The sequence below is a fragment of the Coccidioides immitis genome, assembly GCF_000149335.2.
Source record: "Coccidioides immitis RS genomic scaffold supercont3.6, whole genome shotgun sequence".
NCBI classification, from domain to species: domain Eukaryota; kingdom Fungi; phylum Ascomycota; class Eurotiomycetes; order Onygenales; family Onygenaceae; genus Coccidioides; species Coccidioides immitis.
Window position 1 is genome coordinate 2,575,337 of NW_004504312.1, and position 18,002 is coordinate 2,593,338.

The window sequence follows — 18,002 nt, forward strand, 5'->3', positions numbered from 1 at the left end:
TTTTTGTAAGAGCGATTCTTTTTCTTTTTTGGCTTGTGTTTTTCTGGCGAGAATTCAGAAGCAGGAGGCTACTTAACTAGCGCAGTCGACTACCCCAGAATTTTAGCGCGGAGTTTGAGGTGACAGCTAGCGGAGAACGCTGGACGCACCACATGGTTAGCGAATAGTTTGTTTTTGCGTGATTCCTTGCGCCGATCTTTTTCGCTAGCGAAAAGGCAAAAACGGGGGTGCTTGGGTCAGGTTGTGAAGATTCTCGGGTGGAAGGGGGAATGAGAGCATCCTTTCCAACCGAAACATGATTTTAGTGTCTAACAGCCTCCTTGGTGCCCCATGGGCTGTCTTTAAGAAGAACTGGGGGGCCAAAGGGCTATGCTGATCCCGGGGTCTGCACAGTTATGGCGAGACGTTCTGGGCGGTCCATTTTCTTGGGGACGCGCGATGATCGTTGAGATGTGGAGAGAGTAGATTCGAGAGCAAGCTCACTATCAACGTACCGACTTCGACAGAAATAGCTCATGTCAAGACATGCAGCTCCAGTGCTTGTCCACAATCCCTGTGACCTGCCAATTAAGGCTGATCTGCAACATCTGCTCCATCAGCATCATTCCCAACATGTACTCGGGGCAGAGCCCGCTTCTGCGCTGCTTTGGGGCCACGATGTCTCTTATCGCCTTTCCCAGGTGGACCTTTTGCCTGGAGCATCCAATCCGGCGTTCTCTGGACCAAACTGCCTTTTTCCCACAGCACGCCTAAACCTCTCCTCAGCTCAACGGCAACATCAAAAAACTCCGTCCCTACGACTTTCCCGTGGCTATCACCGGTTTCCAACCCCTCACTTAGAATCACGCCGTTCTCACTAATCCAGAACGGACATCCTGCAGCTAAAGCTTTCTTTAAATCAATGTAGATTAATATTTGCGAGTCAGACCTCATTCCTGAGATCACCGAGCCGTCACCACCGCCACCACCACCGGCGGACCGGCCTTTCAACTTTGAAGGAATGATGACGTCTCCTCCATCACCATTGGGTAGCACTTCAGACAGCGCCGGTCCGGTAGCAAAATGCATTTGATTCCTGCCCATGCACTTAAGACCTCCGGTCTCGAGTATTTTCGGCCAGGCCGTGTGGTATGTCCCGTGCACCACCGTCGCCGGAAGATTGTCATCCTCCAGAGAGAGCATTTTGAGGAGAGACGAAGCTTCGATGGATTTGATGCTGTGGCCTTGTCTGGCTCGAATGAGGTAGTGCGAAGGATCGGTGTCGTCGGCGCTGGCGGCGAGGGCTTGCGCCGTCGCATCTTCGTTAGCCCCGGGGTCTTTGGACGCGTTCTCCTCGGCCGATTGTAGCGCGGCGTCCTGAGTCAGGGAATCATGGCTGTGCGAGCTCGAGGTCGAAGGGACGTAGAGAAGTCCGAATCGTTGCTTATCCGATGATGACACGGCCTCGATGATATCGGGGAATGTCACTTTAAGCGATTTCAGCTTTCTCCATAGCAGCTAGACTCAATGCCAACGGAAAACGAAATTTTCCCACTTTGTTAGCCCCCCCGCCAGGTCAAAACAATTATTTAAAAAAAAACGAAAAAACAAAGCAGCTGTACGGGTAAAGCGGATGAAAACACACCAGTTCGCCCACATTCGCATAACCTTGACTGTCGATTTTCACACCTTCTCGCTCCGCCGCGTGCCGCAGGACGTAGCTCAGCGCTTTTGAAACCGCTACCGCGCGCGATGGCTCCTTTCTCTCTCCTCTGCCAGCCGTCCTCGCCATTCGAAGAGCTCCTCGAGAGGCTTTGAGTAATCTCTGCAATGCCGTTCGTATCGGATGTCGCGGGAGTGCCCAGTCGCTTCGTTCGGTTCGCGGAGGTGGAGCGGTCGATCCCGTACTGCTGGAGGTATGATGTAAGTGAAACAAGAGCTTGGGTGGGCATGAAGTTGCTATTTCAGTGTCAGCTTGAGTGGGGAAGCTGTCAGTTGGCGGTTTCAGATCAAAAATGAGGTCAGTGCAAACTCGAGGAAAAAAAATATTGTCACCATCAATCCTGGCGGGAGTTGAATTTGTATTGTTCTTTTTGTAACCAACTAGTTCCTCTCCTTTGCCTGGGTGAGGGCGAGCCAGCGCACACATACCGCCCTCACTACCGGAGTTAACTACCTACGAAGTCCGGATTCAATTGCTTTTTACGAGTCATAATACTCAGAGGAAGCAGTTTCTTATCCATGTAGAACAGTGTGACATACATGCAATCAATCGCCCCCGCTGCAAACAAAGCGACCGAGAGCTGATGTGGTGAAAGACGTTACATTGCCAACACCCATCACCTTGTGTGTCTCATACAGACACAAGGGTATCATTCCTACAGAATCAGACGCCATTCTCGAAAGACTACTAGCCGGGTAACCACAATCATCTATCCCTCGCAAATACATCCACATTCAGAAACCGGGCATGACTTGTGCCTGGAAAACCACACCTTCGCATGATCTGCATGGTATCCATGATTGCATTTGATACAAAACACCACAAATCTTTTTAGCATCTCTTCCGGGCGGTGCGCCTCTTCTCCTTTCTTTGAGTCATCTGCGATTGCCGCTCTGGACAGTGGATGCGGGGAACCGAGCCACAGAGAGCAGACTCCGCATCGCGGCATATGACGACCGCATTTTGGACAGACTGTTCCGCCCATCTGTGCTGACCCGAGAGGATTGTTCGGCGTATGATGGGTACTCTCCGCACCTGCTAGCTGGTGATCTGGCCTTTCTTCTTGCTGCGAAAGGGGCCGAGTACAGTAATTACAGACCAAGCTGACCTGCTGAGGTTGTGACCTCGTGAGCTTGCGACCGTCCCATGATACTGCCAAATTGCGTGAATCGACGTCAAATTTGGCTCGATGGAGATGCATCTTCCACGAATTCATTTGTTGCCGATACGTTTCGCGCCAGGCATGGAATCGATTCGCATTGAAAGCGTCGGAAACTAGCCGTGGAACGGCGTAATTCATAACTAGGACAGCTGTTTGTATATCATTGAATTTGTTGATATACGATTGGAACAGATCCATCGCAGCGTGATCAAGGCCCGTAAGCACCGCGCCCTCAATATCACCTTGCTGCACGGCCTCCATGGATGTGTCCCTGATGTAAGTTGTAAGTTGGTCATCCGGAAGCCAACGAACGGCCACTTCTACTCGATATCTGAGGGGAAGCGTCGTTTCCCGGAGCACGGACTCCCAGCTGCCTTTGCTCACCAGCGCAAGTATAGCTTTGGCAAAGGGGTCAGTGAGCTCTTTTGCGATCTCAGCACAAGCTTCTTCCCAATCGAAATTAGGGTCACCCCTCGGCGCCCCAGCGATTGCCATAGCTAAAAGTTTGTGGGCCTGAGTTGGTCGGTTGTTACGTAGGGCCTTGTAAGCCAACTCCGTTTCGTCGTGGAATAATGCAAATGCAGCAGCTTGCGTATGTTGGCGTTCCTCGACAAGCTGAGTAACAACACCCTCAAGATCATCTACTGACGCTATGGCGCCGCAGATATACAAGCAGAGCTGGCGCTGTGGCATAAAATCTGTATCGCACATTTTGGTTTCTTGCAAATCTAACTTCTTGGCCAATTGCTCAATAAGCTTAGGTACGTCAACGTCGTCGTCTAAATCGGAGCTAGCAAGTCGATTCTCGAGACTGAGACCTATATTGTATTAGCTATCACCGTTGACAGATGAAAAAGAAAGTAAGACCCACCAAGATTTCCACTCCAGATACTTTGAACACCCAAGTAGTTCATGTCCACCCCGTGAATAATCATCGACCCATCAGATGCTCGTGTATGGGCGCCTATTCAACATGTACACATTTAGAAAACATATCAAAAGAGAGTGGACGACGACCAGCTTACGCTCAATCCAGGCCCAAAGGTCCTGTAAGGCTGTGTCATCAGACACTATATTCTGATTTCTCTCAGGATTAAGTGTATATCCTTCTCGAAGACGTAATCGTGGGATTGTCATCAAGGTCAAGGCATCTTGGACGTTGGCCAACTTTTCAGGAAGCAGTAACTTCTCTCGACGCTGTCTGCTCGATATTATTCCAGTACCGCCTGAGTCCTTCCCATCGTCTTCTCCTGCCTTGCCATTGGCTTCCTTTCCTTCCATACTACTCTCCATTTTTCTAGATGCGCGATCTTGGATTTCTTGGGTGGTCTGCGCTGCCTTCGATCCTTGGGCTGGAGCGAAGACCCTAAAGTCCTGTCCATGTGCAAACCCTCCTCGCACTAGGGCTCCTTGTGGTGACAAGCTGACCCGACCACAAACCAGGGGGAGGCTGTAAACTGCGACGTTCCTGTCGTTCAAAATAGTAATAGCTTCCAGCCCATCGAACGAATCTGTGGTCATGAAATCGAAAGCGCTAACGCGCTGTGAAGAATCCTCGCTTCGAGTTTTCGGTGGAAAGCTAGTTTGAAAGTCGCGCACAGTCTTTGTGTATAACTGTTCAGGGTAGTGCTTACTGGATCCACGGCCAACTGTCTTTTCTAGGGCTGCTCGGAGTTCGTCCGGAGAGTGGTCCTTTGCGATGTGGTAAGCTCTGAATATTCCCCTGTCCGTCAACATTCCCAAGCGGCCTCGCTGAGTTTGGGAAAATCGCAAACTCCGGATCGTAGACCCAGAAGCAATACCTGGCCTGATCTCCAACACATGGCCAGCGTCGATAGTGCCCGAAGAGGTGCCAGCTGCGGTTGAATATCGCGAGCCTGAACGCCGATCCCAAATGCAGATAGAGGCATTGTCAAATGGCGCACACGAGGCGAAGTAGTTCTCATCGAGCCGATTAACGGTCAGCTCATGGACACAACGGGTTGAGAACTGCAATGATGGGTTTCCGTGGCTCTCTAGAAATCATGTTAGAGTCCACTATGGCCAGAAACAACTACATTCACAAGTAAAGGATCTCATACCCCGGAGATCATACAGCCGCACGGAATGCCCCTTCATACCAGCAATCAAAAGACTTGGCTGGTCATTAAAAAACCTCACGCTGGCCACCGGCTCCCCGTTTGCATATCTTCTCAACGGATCTGGGACCTGACGCTCCGAGCCACCGCGCGACGCCATCCGCACTGGTCGCTGGTGGGGATCCCAGATGTTGAGGCAATAGTCGCCCCTAAACTTGTCTAGTCCGGCGGCCAGTAGGCCACTGGAATTCCAAGCAAGCCCATGACAGGCTCGTTGGACCTTGGAAGGAAGTGCGAGCGGGATGAGAGCGCCGGTGTCTAGATGAGCAACAACCACGTCTCCCGACGCGTGCCCAACCGCAACCAAGTTTTCCTCGGTGGGACACCAGTCAAAGGAGCGGAACTCTGAGCCATGGGAGAAGGCAGAGAGGACATCATAGGTCAATGTAAACTTATCAGGTCGTGAAGTGACTTTGCAGTGTTTGAACTCCTGTCCCTTGATGTCGACGTAGAGGAAGCGCTGATCATCAGGTGTAGAGGCGGGAGCCCACCGAATGGCGGTCTCCATTTTTCTCAAAGATAAAAGGTCAAGATCAATCTAAATCAATGGCCATTGTGACGAGCAAGGTAAAAAGGCTTGAAGGGAGCTGTCCTCATGATAAAGAGGAGAGCGGTCTGGACAGTGCTCTCTCTCTCTCTCGCGCGCGCTGATATGCTGGAACGAGGTTCAGTAAATACCAATAGAACCACAAGAAATTCAGGGAAAGATGCGTAGCGAGATAGCCATCTGACTTCTCGGGGATCTAGGTGATCATCACAGAGATTCCATCTACCAGCACGACCCTTCCGACCATGCGAGCGTTATCACCAGGAGGCCGCTGACATTCATCGAGTTGCTGGTATTTCGCATCTGCGGCTGGCGGTTCGTTCCAGAGAGCGCAATTCCCGGGCCGACTGTTGTTCCGCCGCCTCCGTGACTCGCTCCCGGCTCAACGCAAGAATTCCCGTCGCAGCTTTTCCGATTTTGCTCAACGGCAGACTGGCTTGCGAGGTGAACAGCAGACATCCATTGAGTGATCCCGGGTAGCCTTACACTCCGCATGCAGTGGCTATGCCATGACCTGTGCTTCAACCCTTGCATTCACTTCTAGCCCTCATCTCTTGCCGCATTGGCTACCGTTTGAAGCTTATAGTCACATATCCCCAGCTGCCGAATCTGCACAATGTCTCTGCACGAGCCCGAAGCCCAACCTTCTCTCAAAAAGCGGCGACGCGATTCCTTCTCCAACGCTGACCCCAAGCGCGTAAAGCGCCTGCACTCGGGCACCCAGCGACTGCACTATCACGACATCGGACCGAGCGTAAACGAGCTAAAAACTAGAATCCGGGATGTAAAGCGCCTCCTTGCTAAGAGAATCGACGATCTCCCCGCAGATGTTCGGGTTGCGAAAGAGAGAGAGTTGGCAGAATGTCAGCGGGATCTAGAAAAGGCCGAGGTGAAGAAGCAGCGGTCAAAGATGATCCAGAAGTATCACTTTGTGAGATTTCTAGGTACGCTACTCATTGCTCGACGACCAGCTCGCTAGCCCTTTTCCCTTTCCACACCCCTAGATAAGTCGATTGCTGACGGAGTCTTGTGTCTAGAGCGCAAACGGGCAACTAAAGAGCTCAAGCGTCTTAAGGGACAGTTACACAAACTCGAAAACGATGACAGACTCGACCCCAATGCCCGAGAAAATAGCATTGAAACCCTTAATAGGAAGATAAGCGCCTCCGAGATCGATCTCAATTACACCATCTACTCTCCCCTCACGGAGAAGTACATATCCCTGTACCCCAACGAACGCCGGAAACAACAGCCAATGGAGCCGGAGGAATCAAACGTCATCCGCACGAATTCTGGAGAGAAGCCCCCCTTGTGGTACACAGTCAAGCAGAGCATGGCAGACGGAACGCTCGAGCTATTGCGAGATGGAAAGCTGGGAATTGGGTTGTCGGGTGAAAAGAAAGATTCGAACAATGCTGATGTATCGTTGAAGAGCAACACAATGAGTTTACTCGTGCATAGGAAGCAGAAGAAGCCAAAATCCAAGATAAAAGTCGACGGCGATGAGGATGCGAAAAGAAGCTCCGCTAGGTCAGTGCAAGAGGGAACCAGAAACGAGAATAAGAGAACGTCAAAAGAGGATGTGCAAGGAGAGGATGACGATGCTGAGAGTGAGAGTGACGGCGGTTTTTTCGAATGATTGTGAAAAAGCGAAAGTAAATGCGACCAGAAACTACCCCGGCGGTGTGATAGGGGTGAGAGAATTGTCTGCTCATTGGGACCTTGCTTTCGGCAGCTTAAAGCAAGTGGGTTGAGATGTGAATGTGGCCAGTACCAATGTGGTCCATATCTACCAACAGCTTTGGCCAAAATCTTCGAGGGTTGCTAGGATGTCCCCCAGAGCTTCAGTTTCGTCGAGAGAAACTTTCTCGCAGGCTTCAATTCCTTCTACATATTTACCTTCTATATATATATATATACAGTAGACCAGCTAATCAGCTAATCAGCTCCCCAAGGGTCCAGTTCTAAATGCAATGAGAAGGTAGGACAACGTTGCACTAGAGAGGAACAGGAAAAGCAAGAGAAGAAAAAGAAGGATACGTAGTTATTGAAAATGTTTTGAGATACAACCATCCAGCTTCATAGCAGAAAAAGCATGCATAAATATTCAAAGAAGCGTATGCCTGTTCAACGAACCTTTTAAGAAACGCCAGTTCTTCTGCTCCGTACGGAGTATACTACCCCCTTTAACTAATCGACGCCAAGCGGACCCGATCCCGTTCCCTCATATTTCCTAGCTTTCTATGTATACTCCAGCTGTCGAGACAAAATGTTTTAGTTAGAAACCCTGCATATATCAACTCCAGCATTTCGAGAAAGGCTGGTGTGTGAAGACCCTGACGGGCGATCAAAATGGACATGCTCTATAGGGCCATCTCCACTGCCTCTCGAATCAATCGTTCCAGCCATACTCCGATCGTATTTTACATGACAACACAGCCTCCACTCCGTGCCCGTCTTCTGCGATTGCCGAGCGAAACTAGCCCGCCAGGTCCATACCCGTAATCAGCGTCATCGTCGTCATCCAGGTTGTACATCATTTCAGCATTTCTCGCTCTCCGTCGCCTTCGTCTGGCACCAATCCCGCCGGCCTCAGCTTCTTCGTTGGTCATCATGCAATCGGTCCACCTGCGCTCAAGTCTCATTGCTGCCCCGAGGTTGCCGTTCAACACGCGTTTCGTATGGATGTCTACCGTCGTTTGCCAGCCATAGAAACACTTTAGCTGAATAATTTCATTGGGATATAAATCCGCTTTGCACTGCGTTGTCTCTGGAGGTGGCGAAGGGAGAATAGTCACAGAGGTCGTGGACGACGATGGCGACGACGATCCGGATCCAGATTCTTCTTCTTCTTCTGCTCTGGAGGCCAGGACCGCGGCTTCCGCATATCGCGGCACGAACGTATTGTTGGAGAGAATTTCTCTGATCCCTGCCCAAGTAACGTTACCGCAGTCGAATACGGCCACCCTTAATCCGCATCTGGGTGGCTGCATGCCAAAACCTCGTTTGCGCATCTGAGAGCAAAGCTCTATCAGTGTCAGATCAGAAACTCGCGTATTATCGAGATCCAGAGATTTTAAATTTGGACAATTTTTCACGATTTGCATCATTCCTGTGTCGCCAAGTTTTTCACAATAGCTAATGTTGAGATGTTCGAGCCTGGCGGCGCAGGGGGCTTTCGATAACGCAAGCAGGACATTATTGGTGAGTTCTTCCAGCTCTTCAAGGTCCAATCGTGTTAAATTCGGCGTTGTACCGATGAGGTTTATGATGGAATCATTCCCCAGAGCAGGACAGAATGATAGCTGCAAGCTTTCTAGCTCAGGAACAAAGCCTGCGAGATGTCCGATTCCGAAATCACTCACTCCTTGACAGTGAGATAAATTCAGATGTTTCAATTTTCGAGGTGGAGCAATAGGCCTGCCTGTTAGGATGTCTATCTCTGGGTTTTTACCGTGCAAAAGGGCTTTTAGAGCGCTGTCGGTAAGGGAGGAGCAGTGAGACATGACGAGTGTTTCTAGGGTATTTGTCTGAAATAGCTCCAACATAAACTCCTCGTCATCAACGGCTCGAAATTCATCAATGCGTAGCTCTTTTAGTCGATGACAGGCCCTGACAACGCGCCTCAATCCGTTCGCATTGATGAGATTGCGGCACCACGATATGTCGAGATACTCCAAGAGTGGACAGCTCTTGGAGATGACGTTCATCTCGGAATTTGTCACCGTTGCAAGTCCAGTCATGCTAATACGGACCAGCTTAGGATTTCGAACGAGAAAGTAGGTGATGGTTGGCTTGTCGATATGGGTACCTTCCAAATTAACGCTGACCAAGTTCCGACAAGCATCGGCTATTTGCTCTCCACATTGAAACCAGGCTTCCGCCATTTGAATGCATCCTCGGAGATTGAGATGTTTTATGAAAGGTCCGGCGGAAAATATCAGTCTCACCAATGCATCCCGTGGAATATCACTGTAGTACGTGGAGGTATCAAATTTCGCCCATAACTGACCATCAAAACAAAGCTGACGCCATGATCTCGACACACAGGCTACTTTACCCAATTCTTTAGGCATAAGCCAGCTAAGGATTCGCAGTTGTATTTCCACGGGTAAGTAATCCCAGTAATTCTTGTTCTGCATTTTGAGTAATTTCTCGCCCTTGGTGTCGGGGGTATTTTCACCATCCTCAAGTACAGCCACCGCAGACCTAAGTAGCGATCCTCTAGAGCAAGGCCGCATCTCAGCGGGTAGCGGGATGGTGGTCTGCTGGGAACCATTTGCAGAAATAAGTTCCGTCTCCACAACCCGAATAGGGCCAGTATCATCACCATGCGGCTTACCGGAGAACTTCCCGTAGAATTGGGAAGAGCTGGAGCTCTCCCAACACTGCCCATGTGACAGGGTCGATGAAAGCGAGATGCATGACATCGATCCTTTGCCAAGTCGGCGGACACCGGTGGAAGAAGAACGGCTTCTGCCAGTTTGTTCGAGAGAAGGGCTTGATGTCATACGCTGAAGGCGATTCAACAATCTTCGGCGACCTTTCAGTTTGGGAGGGCTATCCGGCCTGGCAGCCCCGGACTCTGCAGCCGGAAGCGCCGCTGAGGTAGTTAGGATTTCATCGTGTGGGATTGAAGCCATTGTGGATTCTTCTCGGCAAGGGTAATGAGTACGGCTTCGATACCCTGCTGAAGGCTAGTTAACTATCGCGCTGGGGGTGCTGTCATCGACCAGCGACGGGTTTGCGTTGCGGAAGTTTACGAGGCTAGGGAAACGACAGTGGATGATAACTGGGAACGTGTTAAGAGGAAACGGCCAAGATGGGAGAAGTCGATGAATCAATCAGCTGTCCATATCCCAGACAAAGCGAAGCGAATGTGCAGAGCGAAAACCGAGACCGGACTGGGTTAAAAACAAGCATGCCGTCAGCCCATCCTCCAAGTTGTAGCTTACACCCATGGTTCACGATTGGCTCAAGGCAGTCAAACTCACTTCAGGCCAGTATGTATGTACACATCCACAAGACGAGAAGGTCAGTCGGGTGAAAGGCGCAAAAGGGAAGGGGAAGAAAAAAAAAAAAAAAGAAAAAAAAAAAAAGCGATCACAGATCTTTAGAATCGAAGTGGAAAGGGTCAATAGGATGTCATTGAAGAAGAGTGGTGGATTGTACGATCGTCGTCTCGCTCATCCTCACATCAGGTGGCCACCTGGGGAGAGAGAAGCAGCACCAAAAGGGTCGAGTGATCGAGGACGAGGAATTGTTAAACTGACTGTCGTCTTGCGTCGATGCCAGTCATGTGGGCGTCAAGTTCCTCATCGCCCTGGGTTGCTGGAGCGGTGGGAGAGAGAGAGGGAGTCAAGAGACGTCCTGGCGAGCGGTGGGAGGAGCAGCTGGAGTTGTGCGCCGGAAAAAGGTGACGAACCAGCAATGTCCGGTCCGGGACGAGTACTTCCCTGGTACCTCTGAGCCGCGTTATCCACCGTGCTGTGCTTCAGCCCGGGATGTTTGTCCTGCGGATAGTTTTGGCCCGGATTGTCTTACTTCCAGGAATAACCTCTTCCTGCAGCTATTTCCTGGGCTCGGGCCGTGTTGACTGAGTCTAGCCAGGCTGTTTCTCCCGTTTTAACAGTGGACAGTCTCAGCGCACGGGGCCGTTTGCTTGGGCTTCCAGTATCAAACACACCGCGCGCGATGAGGTCACCAGCAGGTACCTGTGGCTTTTCCCCTCTTTCGGCCTCCTTATCGGCCGGCTGACTCAGCGATAAGACCAACCCGGACCCACAGTCCCCGCCTGGCTTGATTAGGCCTAGCGCCCCTCTGGCCGGCTTGCAGACGAGAAGAAACTGTTTCAACCCGCAACAAGCGAGCAAGACACTGCATCTGGTGACCAGCACCATCATCATACAAAACAGCGCTGCTTCTTTTTCACTTTCCCTTCTTACTATTCTCTGGTGTATGCATATTGCTTTTTGTCGGCTTCGAACTATCAAAGTCTAACGGACGCGTACTTTCATACTTCCTACCCGCTCCTTTCCGACACCGGCCAAAGGTGGTGGCGAACTCACCCTCCTCTGAAACGGAGTTTCCAGACTCTGGACCTGTAAGAAGAGAGTGGCCGTGGTTGCCACGTTGCACACTTGAAGGAATTAAAAATAATAAAGAAGCAGAAGAAGACTACAGAAGGCAAATGGAAACCGGATCAATACCCGGACTCGCCAGCGAAGGTGGTGCAGAGAACTGTCCGCAGAAGATGTAAACATATATGCGTACATGTCATGACGTCCTCAACTTACTAGAACTTGAGGTTTGGATGCATTTCCGGCCAAAAAAAAACTCGCCGTTTGAGACATTTATTTCCAACTTTTCTTTTCCCCCCCTCCCTTCCCAAGATTGCTGTGGGTAGTTGGGCTGCTAGACTGGACTGGCTTCGGGCCCATGTTCTTGTGACCCCCAGTGTGCCTTCGGGTGCCAAGTGATGGTGCAGTCTGACTTCTACATGTGAGCCCCCTAATCGACATCCTTGACCGCGAAGATTATGGGTAAGCAAAACCCAGAGATGTTCACATGGATAGCAAAGCCAGAAGATGGTCAGTGCTTCTCCATCCATGAGCCAAGTTGGATGCTGGAGATTAGATTCAAGATATATAATGAAATCAATAATTCTATATAATGCTGCTTCTAAAAAAAAAAAAAAAAAAAAAAAAAAAAAAAAAAAAAAATGAGACCAGGAATATTGAATTTCCTAAATACAGGGTCATGTAAAGAGAGTGACCTGGCGCAATATTTCATAAGATGGTAGGGAAATAATGGGATACTTATAATATCCAAAACTGCCCATTATCCTTGATAGAAAACAGCGAATGATCATAGAAAATGTATCGCATACAATCAAAGGGTATCATCATCCAGCAATTTGCCATTTAATCTTTGATCAAGTTGCCTCCATGCAATCTATTTCACCTCGCGAGGTACATCCTGCTTCACCCCGTGTTGTTGTGGGACAATATATATCCCTCAACCCCTTCCATCCTTTTCGTCTTTTCACACTCACATTTTTATCGGCCTGTTCAATTCCCCAAATATTCAAAAAAAAAAAAAAAAAGAAAAAAAGAAAAAAAAGAAAAAAGAAAAAAGAAAGGAGGCAAAATGCAATCATGGTATACATGTTAACTCCCAGCCACCATGATCACAAACATTACTAGACCATAGTACGTCTTCCGTTCGTTGGCTGTTGTTTTCCTTTTTCGTTGTCGATTGAGCGACTTGTTTTTGTGAGTCCTTAGTTCGTCCATTCATGTAGTACACCTCGCGGTTAGGCGAGGAGTTTCATGCTGAATTCAAAATGATTGTCCCACATTGTTCCTTTTATAATCTTCCAATGCGAATAGCGCCGCCCAGCGGGCTACTCTGTAGATACCACGTATTCGTTCTGCCTACCACAGGCAGATTCGGCCGGCCAAGAAATATATAATCATCGTACTGCCAAAAATAAGGTCAAATGCCGCCGAACCGCTCAAGGGCCAAAAAAAGGGTGGTGCGCGAAAGGGATCTATTGAACCTAAAGGTAAAATTCCGGAGGGCATAATCGCCAAAGCTGCTAAATTCAAAGAGCGGTTATCCAAACTTTAGCCACGGCCCGGGTTGTTCGTCGTTGCGTTCATCCATTGATGCTCCATGACCTGAGTGATGGTCAACCGCTCATCCACATTGCGATTAAGCATGCCGCGGATCAAATCAATGCAATCGTCTGTAAATGGTAAGAAAGGAATGCGTAGAGGGTGGTCCATGATTTCGTTGACATTGTAGAACGGGTTCTCTTTGTAAATAATCGTATATAAAAGAATTCCCAACGCCCATACATCTTGCTCTTTTCCACGGTATGATCTGCCTTGAAGGACTTCGGGTGCTGCGTAATCTAGTACACCGTAAGCCACCATCATATTTTGTTGTTGGCCGGTTAGCAGAGGGAAACACTCACCTATCGTGCCGACAAAAACATCAAAAGGACCATTCTTGATATACGCTGCGCTTCCAAAATCAATCAATTTAACCTGCCTCTCACCATCCAGGACAACATTCTCATCCTTAATATCACGATGTACCACGAAAGCTTTAGTGTGAAGGTGGTGAACCGCACTGACAACCTGAGAGAAAATATTCCGGCATTCAGCTTCATCCATATGCGTCCGCAACTCAACATAGTCGAACAAATCCATGCCTGGAAAGCCATGTGGAGTCATTTCAATATAGTAATTGATATCATCCTCAAAGAAGCCCTCCATTTCCACAATATTCGGATGCTTCCTGTCATCACGACGGAGATAGTCAAGAACATGTATTTCCAGTGGGACAGTGCCCAGACGACGGTCTCGCGTCCACGTATCTACCAGGATTCGTTTCTTCGTGACATATTTCAGGACCATCTTTTTTGGTGGATTCCACTTGCACCGAGCCAGCTTCACTTGCCCGTAAGCACCTGATCCGAGGTCCTCAAGAATAGCGTAGTCCGATATTGTTCTTTTCTTCGGAGGTTCAACTCTTAAGGAAGATAGTTTCATCTCAGGAACAGGCTGTGGGGGTTTATCGGTAAGCGGCTGAGATGCCGCCTCATTCAACTGCTGGGCCAAAAGAGACACCTGCGGTCTGCTGGATTTAGGTGGAGTCTCGAGCATCGGTGATACTGCAGGAGACATCTGTCTAGGAGGGGGCTGACGCGGAGGTGATCCGGGGGGCGGCACCAGTGGGTTTACGGGTGGCAGTTCAACCCCATTTGTGGAATGGAATTGCCGAGAATAAGTTATCCATAAGGCGTAGACGAGCTCAGTTATGGCAAAGCAAGCTTCGTTTTCCTGGTAAGAATCTCGATCTTCATGAATGATAGCGTGCTGGTTACGGAAGGTTGACTGGCTTTTCACCACTCGCATCTGAACATCCACCATGATCTCTGCACTATCCCGGTGTCGCGCAGGGAGCCCGGTGGGTCGCAAGAATAAGGAGGCTGCGTCGGCCTTACCATTACGAAGGATGGATAACGCGCGGGCTCTTCGGAAGCTATGCTCTGGGATAACCATCCCATCAACCAGTAGGATATTATCGTGTTCGGTTAAAGCATCAAGGAATTGATCGAAATCAGGAACCAAATCTGTAATATTCACTCCTTCAAGTGAGTTATGCCCTAACAGCGAAGAGGCAAAGACTGGATTTGCACTGATAACATTCAAAGTCTCTGGTGATAGAACCAGCATTCCTGCAATATGAGGGAAACTAGATATGCGAAGAGTGTGAGTGTCAGGAATGGCCGTCACTGTTGTCGGGATAGATGCCCCAGATGACGTTAACGCGGTCCAGTACTTTAGCTCATTTGATTTGGAGTAATCCGGGCTTTCAGAATCAGGAGAGATGGTAGGAATGTGAGGCAGAAGTTCGAGAAGGGGTGTCCCTGGTTCAATGGCCTTGCGACCCCAGATATTGTTTACATCGCCCTTGACATCGACAATCTGTCCCTTCTCGTTACACCGAAGATGTACCACGTGCTCTGGTATCTCCTCAACTACCCATATTAGACCACCTTTCTTCTCCATTACCCACAAGCTGGCAGAGCCCGTTTGACCGTTGCGCTTCTGAATTGGAACGACGTCTCCACAGATTAGCACGCCACGCGATTTGCTTGGAGTATGGTTAGGGCTCCTTGTGCGTCTAGTTGAACCATGACTAGACTGAGTGTCATTGCGGTTTTTTGACCTGGTCAGCCGTGCTGGAGGCTTGCTTAGCAGCTGCGCTGTCACGCCGTTACCAAGATTTAAACATCTTGAGCTATGCCCACTTGGCCTAGCAGTCCTCGTGCTAGGCGACTCGGTGCTTGCGTAGACGCTTGTGCTTTTGAGCTTCGACTCAAGCCACTCGCGTCTCTCTTCCTGCACAAGATTCAGGATGCTCAATGTCCGAAATTCTCTTCGAGTAATTCCAAAAACCAGGCACGCTAAGTCATTGGCAGCGAGAATGGTCCATCGTGGCTTGGCCTCCGTTCTAAACACAGCCTGGGCTGCAGGCGACCACTTGTTGCTGTGGGAATGAACAGCAGGGGCATTAGCTCCAAGGGCAAAGGAAGTCGTGCTCCCAGGAGAGATGAGATCCATTGTTGAGTAGGGTTGCGCAGACAATGCGTCCATGAGCTTGTTCTGGAGCGAAGCTGAACCAATATCTGTATACGTCCGTTTTAGGCTTACCCTTCTCGATGCTGGTGCGGATTTAAGCCCTCTTGTTAGGGTTGCTGTCTGAGTTTCCTTCACAGACAGAAGTTCCTCGCGACTGGTGGTTTGTTGCGGGGACTTTTGGATGGACTCACCCTGATCCTCGATCGTTTGGAGTGACTCGCTTGCGAAGGCTTTCTCAAATACGTTCTCGCCATGGAAAGCAGGAGGGCCTGTAACAGGACTCGCCAAGAATCCAGGAAATCGATACTGCCCTTTTCCAGCGTCACGGAGATTTGCTCTCGCGACCATGTCGACCACGTCGACCATGCTCTGAACTTCTGGATTACCGCTTAACTTGGCTTGAGTATTTGCAGTACCTGTATTGCTCGCTGCCCAGCCAAATCGATCTCTCATAAAATCTATAGTCCTCCTCAACACATTATAGCGGGTATGCAGCATCTCCTCCGACTGGCGGGCAAACGAGAAAGAGTGGAGTGATTCTGAAGGAAACCTGTGAAGATCTTCGAGCTCGGGAGAAGCGGTATCCGGTGGAAAAGCCGAAACCGCGGAGGATGCAATTGATGGAGCCGGGGTCATTAGTGCGGATGCACCGGACGACGCAGATGTCAAAGGGAGGGAGGGGGCTCTGCTTTGGGGCCTTTGTCGAATGCGCGGTAGGCCTGATGGCGCAGGCGCATGGTCGGGTTCGAGTAACGGCGACCTGGTGACATATATTAACCCTTTCCTAGGCTCCTATCGGGGTTAAAGTCGAAGGTGACTGGGTTCTGACCTTGTCAAGTAATCATACTCCGACGACCCGGTATCGATGGATAGACGCTTGCTTTGGCCTAGCCCAATGTCTTCGAGGTATAATGATGACCGTTTGCTCAACGACGGTTCCGGTTTTTGCGTTGACATTTCGGGTGCTGAGCACAACGGTGTCCGGTCGGCTGATGTACGGCTCTGATCGCCTATTTCAACGAGTAGTCAGTTCAAGCTCTGCGAATAAAAAGCGCCCGGAGTAAAGCTGAAAGAGCAATCCATGGTGCCTCGGTGTCTCTGGCGAATAGTGTGCATCTTTATCTTTTCGTGTCCGTGCTAAGGGGACGTTCTGGCCAGCAGAATGGTGCTGCCTTCCAGCATGATTAGACATTGATTAAGATTACAGTCAGAGCAACTGAAACGATTCGAGTTGCTTCCGAAATATCGATGCATACTCTCCAGTTGTATAAGTGAGGAAAGGGGCGGGATAGGAGAACGAAAAAAATAGCACTAACCATCGCCGGACTGTAGGGGCCCAGGGTCCATATTGGCTATGGTTAGGGAAGAGGACCGGCAAGGTAGCGGAATGGGGGCAAAGCCGCCCACAAGAAGGTGAGCTCAGCGATCCACACGGAATATCTAGTCGAAGGCCTTGACTTCACGAAAGCATGGCATCAGGATGCAACTGTTATCCTGGGAATTTTGATGTGAAAGGCCAGCTAGCAGCTCTGGGTGTCTCGAGTGCTCTGGAAGTTCGTTCGCCTTATGCTCTGTTGGAGACAAAAGAGGTTAGCTCTGGGAACTGCGGCGGGCTGGGTAAGGTTTCACTGCATGGCAAGAGCTTTGATTTTGTGGTGCGATAGGCGTCACTCTATGGATTGAGGCTGGATGTCTTAGATGCAGGGCTGGCGAACCTATGTTACGGGTGAGGCTGGTGAAGAAACTTCAAGAGGCATCTGACTGCTCGGCAGCAAGTCAGCCAGGCAGGTGATGGGTGCAGCCACATAAAATGACTCGCAGAAATGTCTATCGTCAAATAATAACCAAAAAAGAATTTACTCAGTGTGGTGGATGTCAGCGAAGGACACCTCTTCCTGAGGGAGAGAGGTCGTATTTGATATTGACGCCGCAGTTAACGACAGGCTGATTGGCCAAGGCCGTGTGCCTCTTCAACTTTTTGCATTGACGGCGAATTCTGCTCAGCTCCGGTGGGTTCAGGCAGCTTTGGAATGTGACTCTTGGTTCACACAATTGCTTTCAACCCAATCCATTCTACAAGAAAACAAGTCATCGGAGCAAGCTGGAGGAGAGCACAGCCGCCTAGTTAAATAGGTACATGCGGGGCAAAGCCGCTCATTACCTTGTTACTCTCGCCCAGGTAGCTTCTCTGCCAATTACCCCGCCAAAACTACAAGGTTTCAAGTACCTCGCCCACCACTCCCTCGATGGACCTGTACGGGCACGTGTAGCGCCCGAATGCCATGGATTTCCATGC

General features: G+C 49.9%; 5 protein-coding genes across 5 annotated transcripts; 1 reads left to right on the top strand and 4 right to left on the bottom strand.

The window, feature by feature from the left end:
- Positions 1-442: 442 nt before the first annotated feature.
- On the bottom strand, positions 443-2,131 carry CIMG_11231 (tRNA splicing 2' phosphotransferase 1). Its single transcript, XM_012358286.1, has 3 exons — positions 2,012-2,131; positions 1,625-1,938; positions 443-1,497 (listed from the first exon to the last, which is right to left on the bottom strand). The coding sequence occupies exons 2-3, from the start codon at positions 1,769-1,771 to the stop codon at positions 568-570; spliced, it is 1,077 nt and encodes a 358-aa protein (XP_012213709.1). The 5' UTR covers positions 1,772-1,938; positions 2,012-2,131; the 3' UTR covers positions 443-567.
- A 65-nt stretch (positions 2,132-2,196) lies between these two features.
- Positions 2,197-5,540, bottom strand: CIMG_11232 (uncharacterized protein). The gene is made up of 4 exons (XM_012358287.1): positions 4,946-5,540; positions 3,890-4,879; positions 3,736-3,828; positions 2,197-3,682 (listed from the first exon to the last, which is right to left on the bottom strand). Exons 1-4 carry the CDS (start codon positions 5,508-5,510, stop codon positions 2,412-2,414), a joined length of 2,919 nt encoding a protein of 972 aa, XP_012213710.1. The 5' UTR covers positions 5,511-5,540; the 3' UTR covers positions 2,197-2,411.
- Positions 5,541-5,996: 456 nt separating this feature from the next.
- CIMG_03944 (rRNA-processing protein EFG1) lies at positions 5,997-7,518 on the top strand. Its single transcript, XM_001244502.2, has 2 exons — positions 5,997-6,493; positions 6,587-7,518. The coding sequence occupies exons 1-2, from the start codon at positions 6,166-6,168 to the stop codon at positions 7,186-7,188; spliced, it is 930 nt and encodes a 309-aa protein (XP_001244503.1). The 5' UTR covers positions 5,997-6,165; the 3' UTR covers positions 7,189-7,518.
- Positions 7,519-7,572: 54 nt separating this feature from the next.
- Positions 7,573-12,233, bottom strand: CIMG_03945 (F-box domain-containing protein). The gene is made up of 2 exons (XM_001244503.2): positions 10,544-12,233; positions 7,573-10,453 (listed from the first exon to the last, which is right to left on the bottom strand). Exon 2 carries the CDS (start codon positions 10,190-10,192, stop codon positions 7,973-7,975), a length of 2,220 nt encoding a protein of 739 aa, XP_001244504.2. The 5' UTR covers positions 10,193-10,453; positions 10,544-12,233; the 3' UTR covers positions 7,573-7,972.
- A 944-nt stretch (positions 12,234-13,177) lies between these two features.
- CIMG_03947 (CAMK/CAMKL/PASK protein kinase) lies at positions 13,178-17,373 on the bottom strand (the record flags this gene model as incomplete). The annotated part of the gene is made up of 4 exons (XM_001244505.2): positions 17,023-17,373; positions 16,536-16,874; positions 13,531-16,466; positions 13,178-13,467 (listed from the first exon to the last, which is right to left on the bottom strand). The coding sequence occupies exons 2-4, from the start codon at positions 16,661-16,663 to the stop codon at positions 13,178-13,180; spliced, it is 3,354 nt and encodes a 1,117-aa protein (XP_001244506.1). The 5' UTR covers positions 16,664-16,874; positions 17,023-17,373.
- Positions 17,374-18,002: the final 629 nt, after the last annotated feature.

What these genes read in the sequence shown, in the direction of transcription:
- CIMG_11231 (XM_012358286.1), bottom strand. Translation starts at nt 1,771, where the DNA reads ATGGCGAGGACGGCTGGCAGAGGAGAGAGAAAGGAGCCATCGCGCGCG. An exon ending in ATGCGAATGTGGGCGAACTG is followed by an intron (nt 1,498 to 1,624) that starts GTGTGTTTTCAT and finishes CATTGAGTCTAG; the next exon opens with CTGCTATGGAGAAAGCTGAA.
- CIMG_11232 (XM_012358287.1), bottom strand. Translation starts at nt 5,510, where the DNA reads ATGGAGACCGCCATTCGGTGGGCTCCCGCCTCTACACCTGATGATCAG. An exon ending in GCGGCTGTATGATCTCCGGG is followed by an intron (nt 4,880 to 4,945) that starts GTATGAGATCCT and finishes CATGATTTCTAG; the next exon opens with AGAGCCACGGAAACCCATCA. An exon ending in CCTTTGGGCCTGGATTGAGC is followed by an intron (nt 3,829 to 3,889) that starts GTAAGCTGGTCG and finishes CATGTTGAATAG; the next exon opens with GCGCCCATACACGAGCATCT.
- CIMG_03944 (XM_001244502.2), top strand. Translation starts at nt 6,166, where the DNA reads ATGTCTCTGCACGAGCCCGAAGCCCAACCTTCTCTCAAAAAGCGGCGA. An exon ending in TCACTTTGTGAGATTTCTAG is followed by an intron (nt 6,494 to 6,586) that starts GTACGCTACTCA and finishes TCTTGTGTCTAG; the next exon opens with AGCGCAAACGGGCAACTAAA.
- CIMG_03945 (XM_001244503.2), bottom strand. Translation starts at nt 10,192, where the DNA reads ATGGCTTCAATCCCACACGATGAAATCCTAACTACCTCAGCGGCGCTT.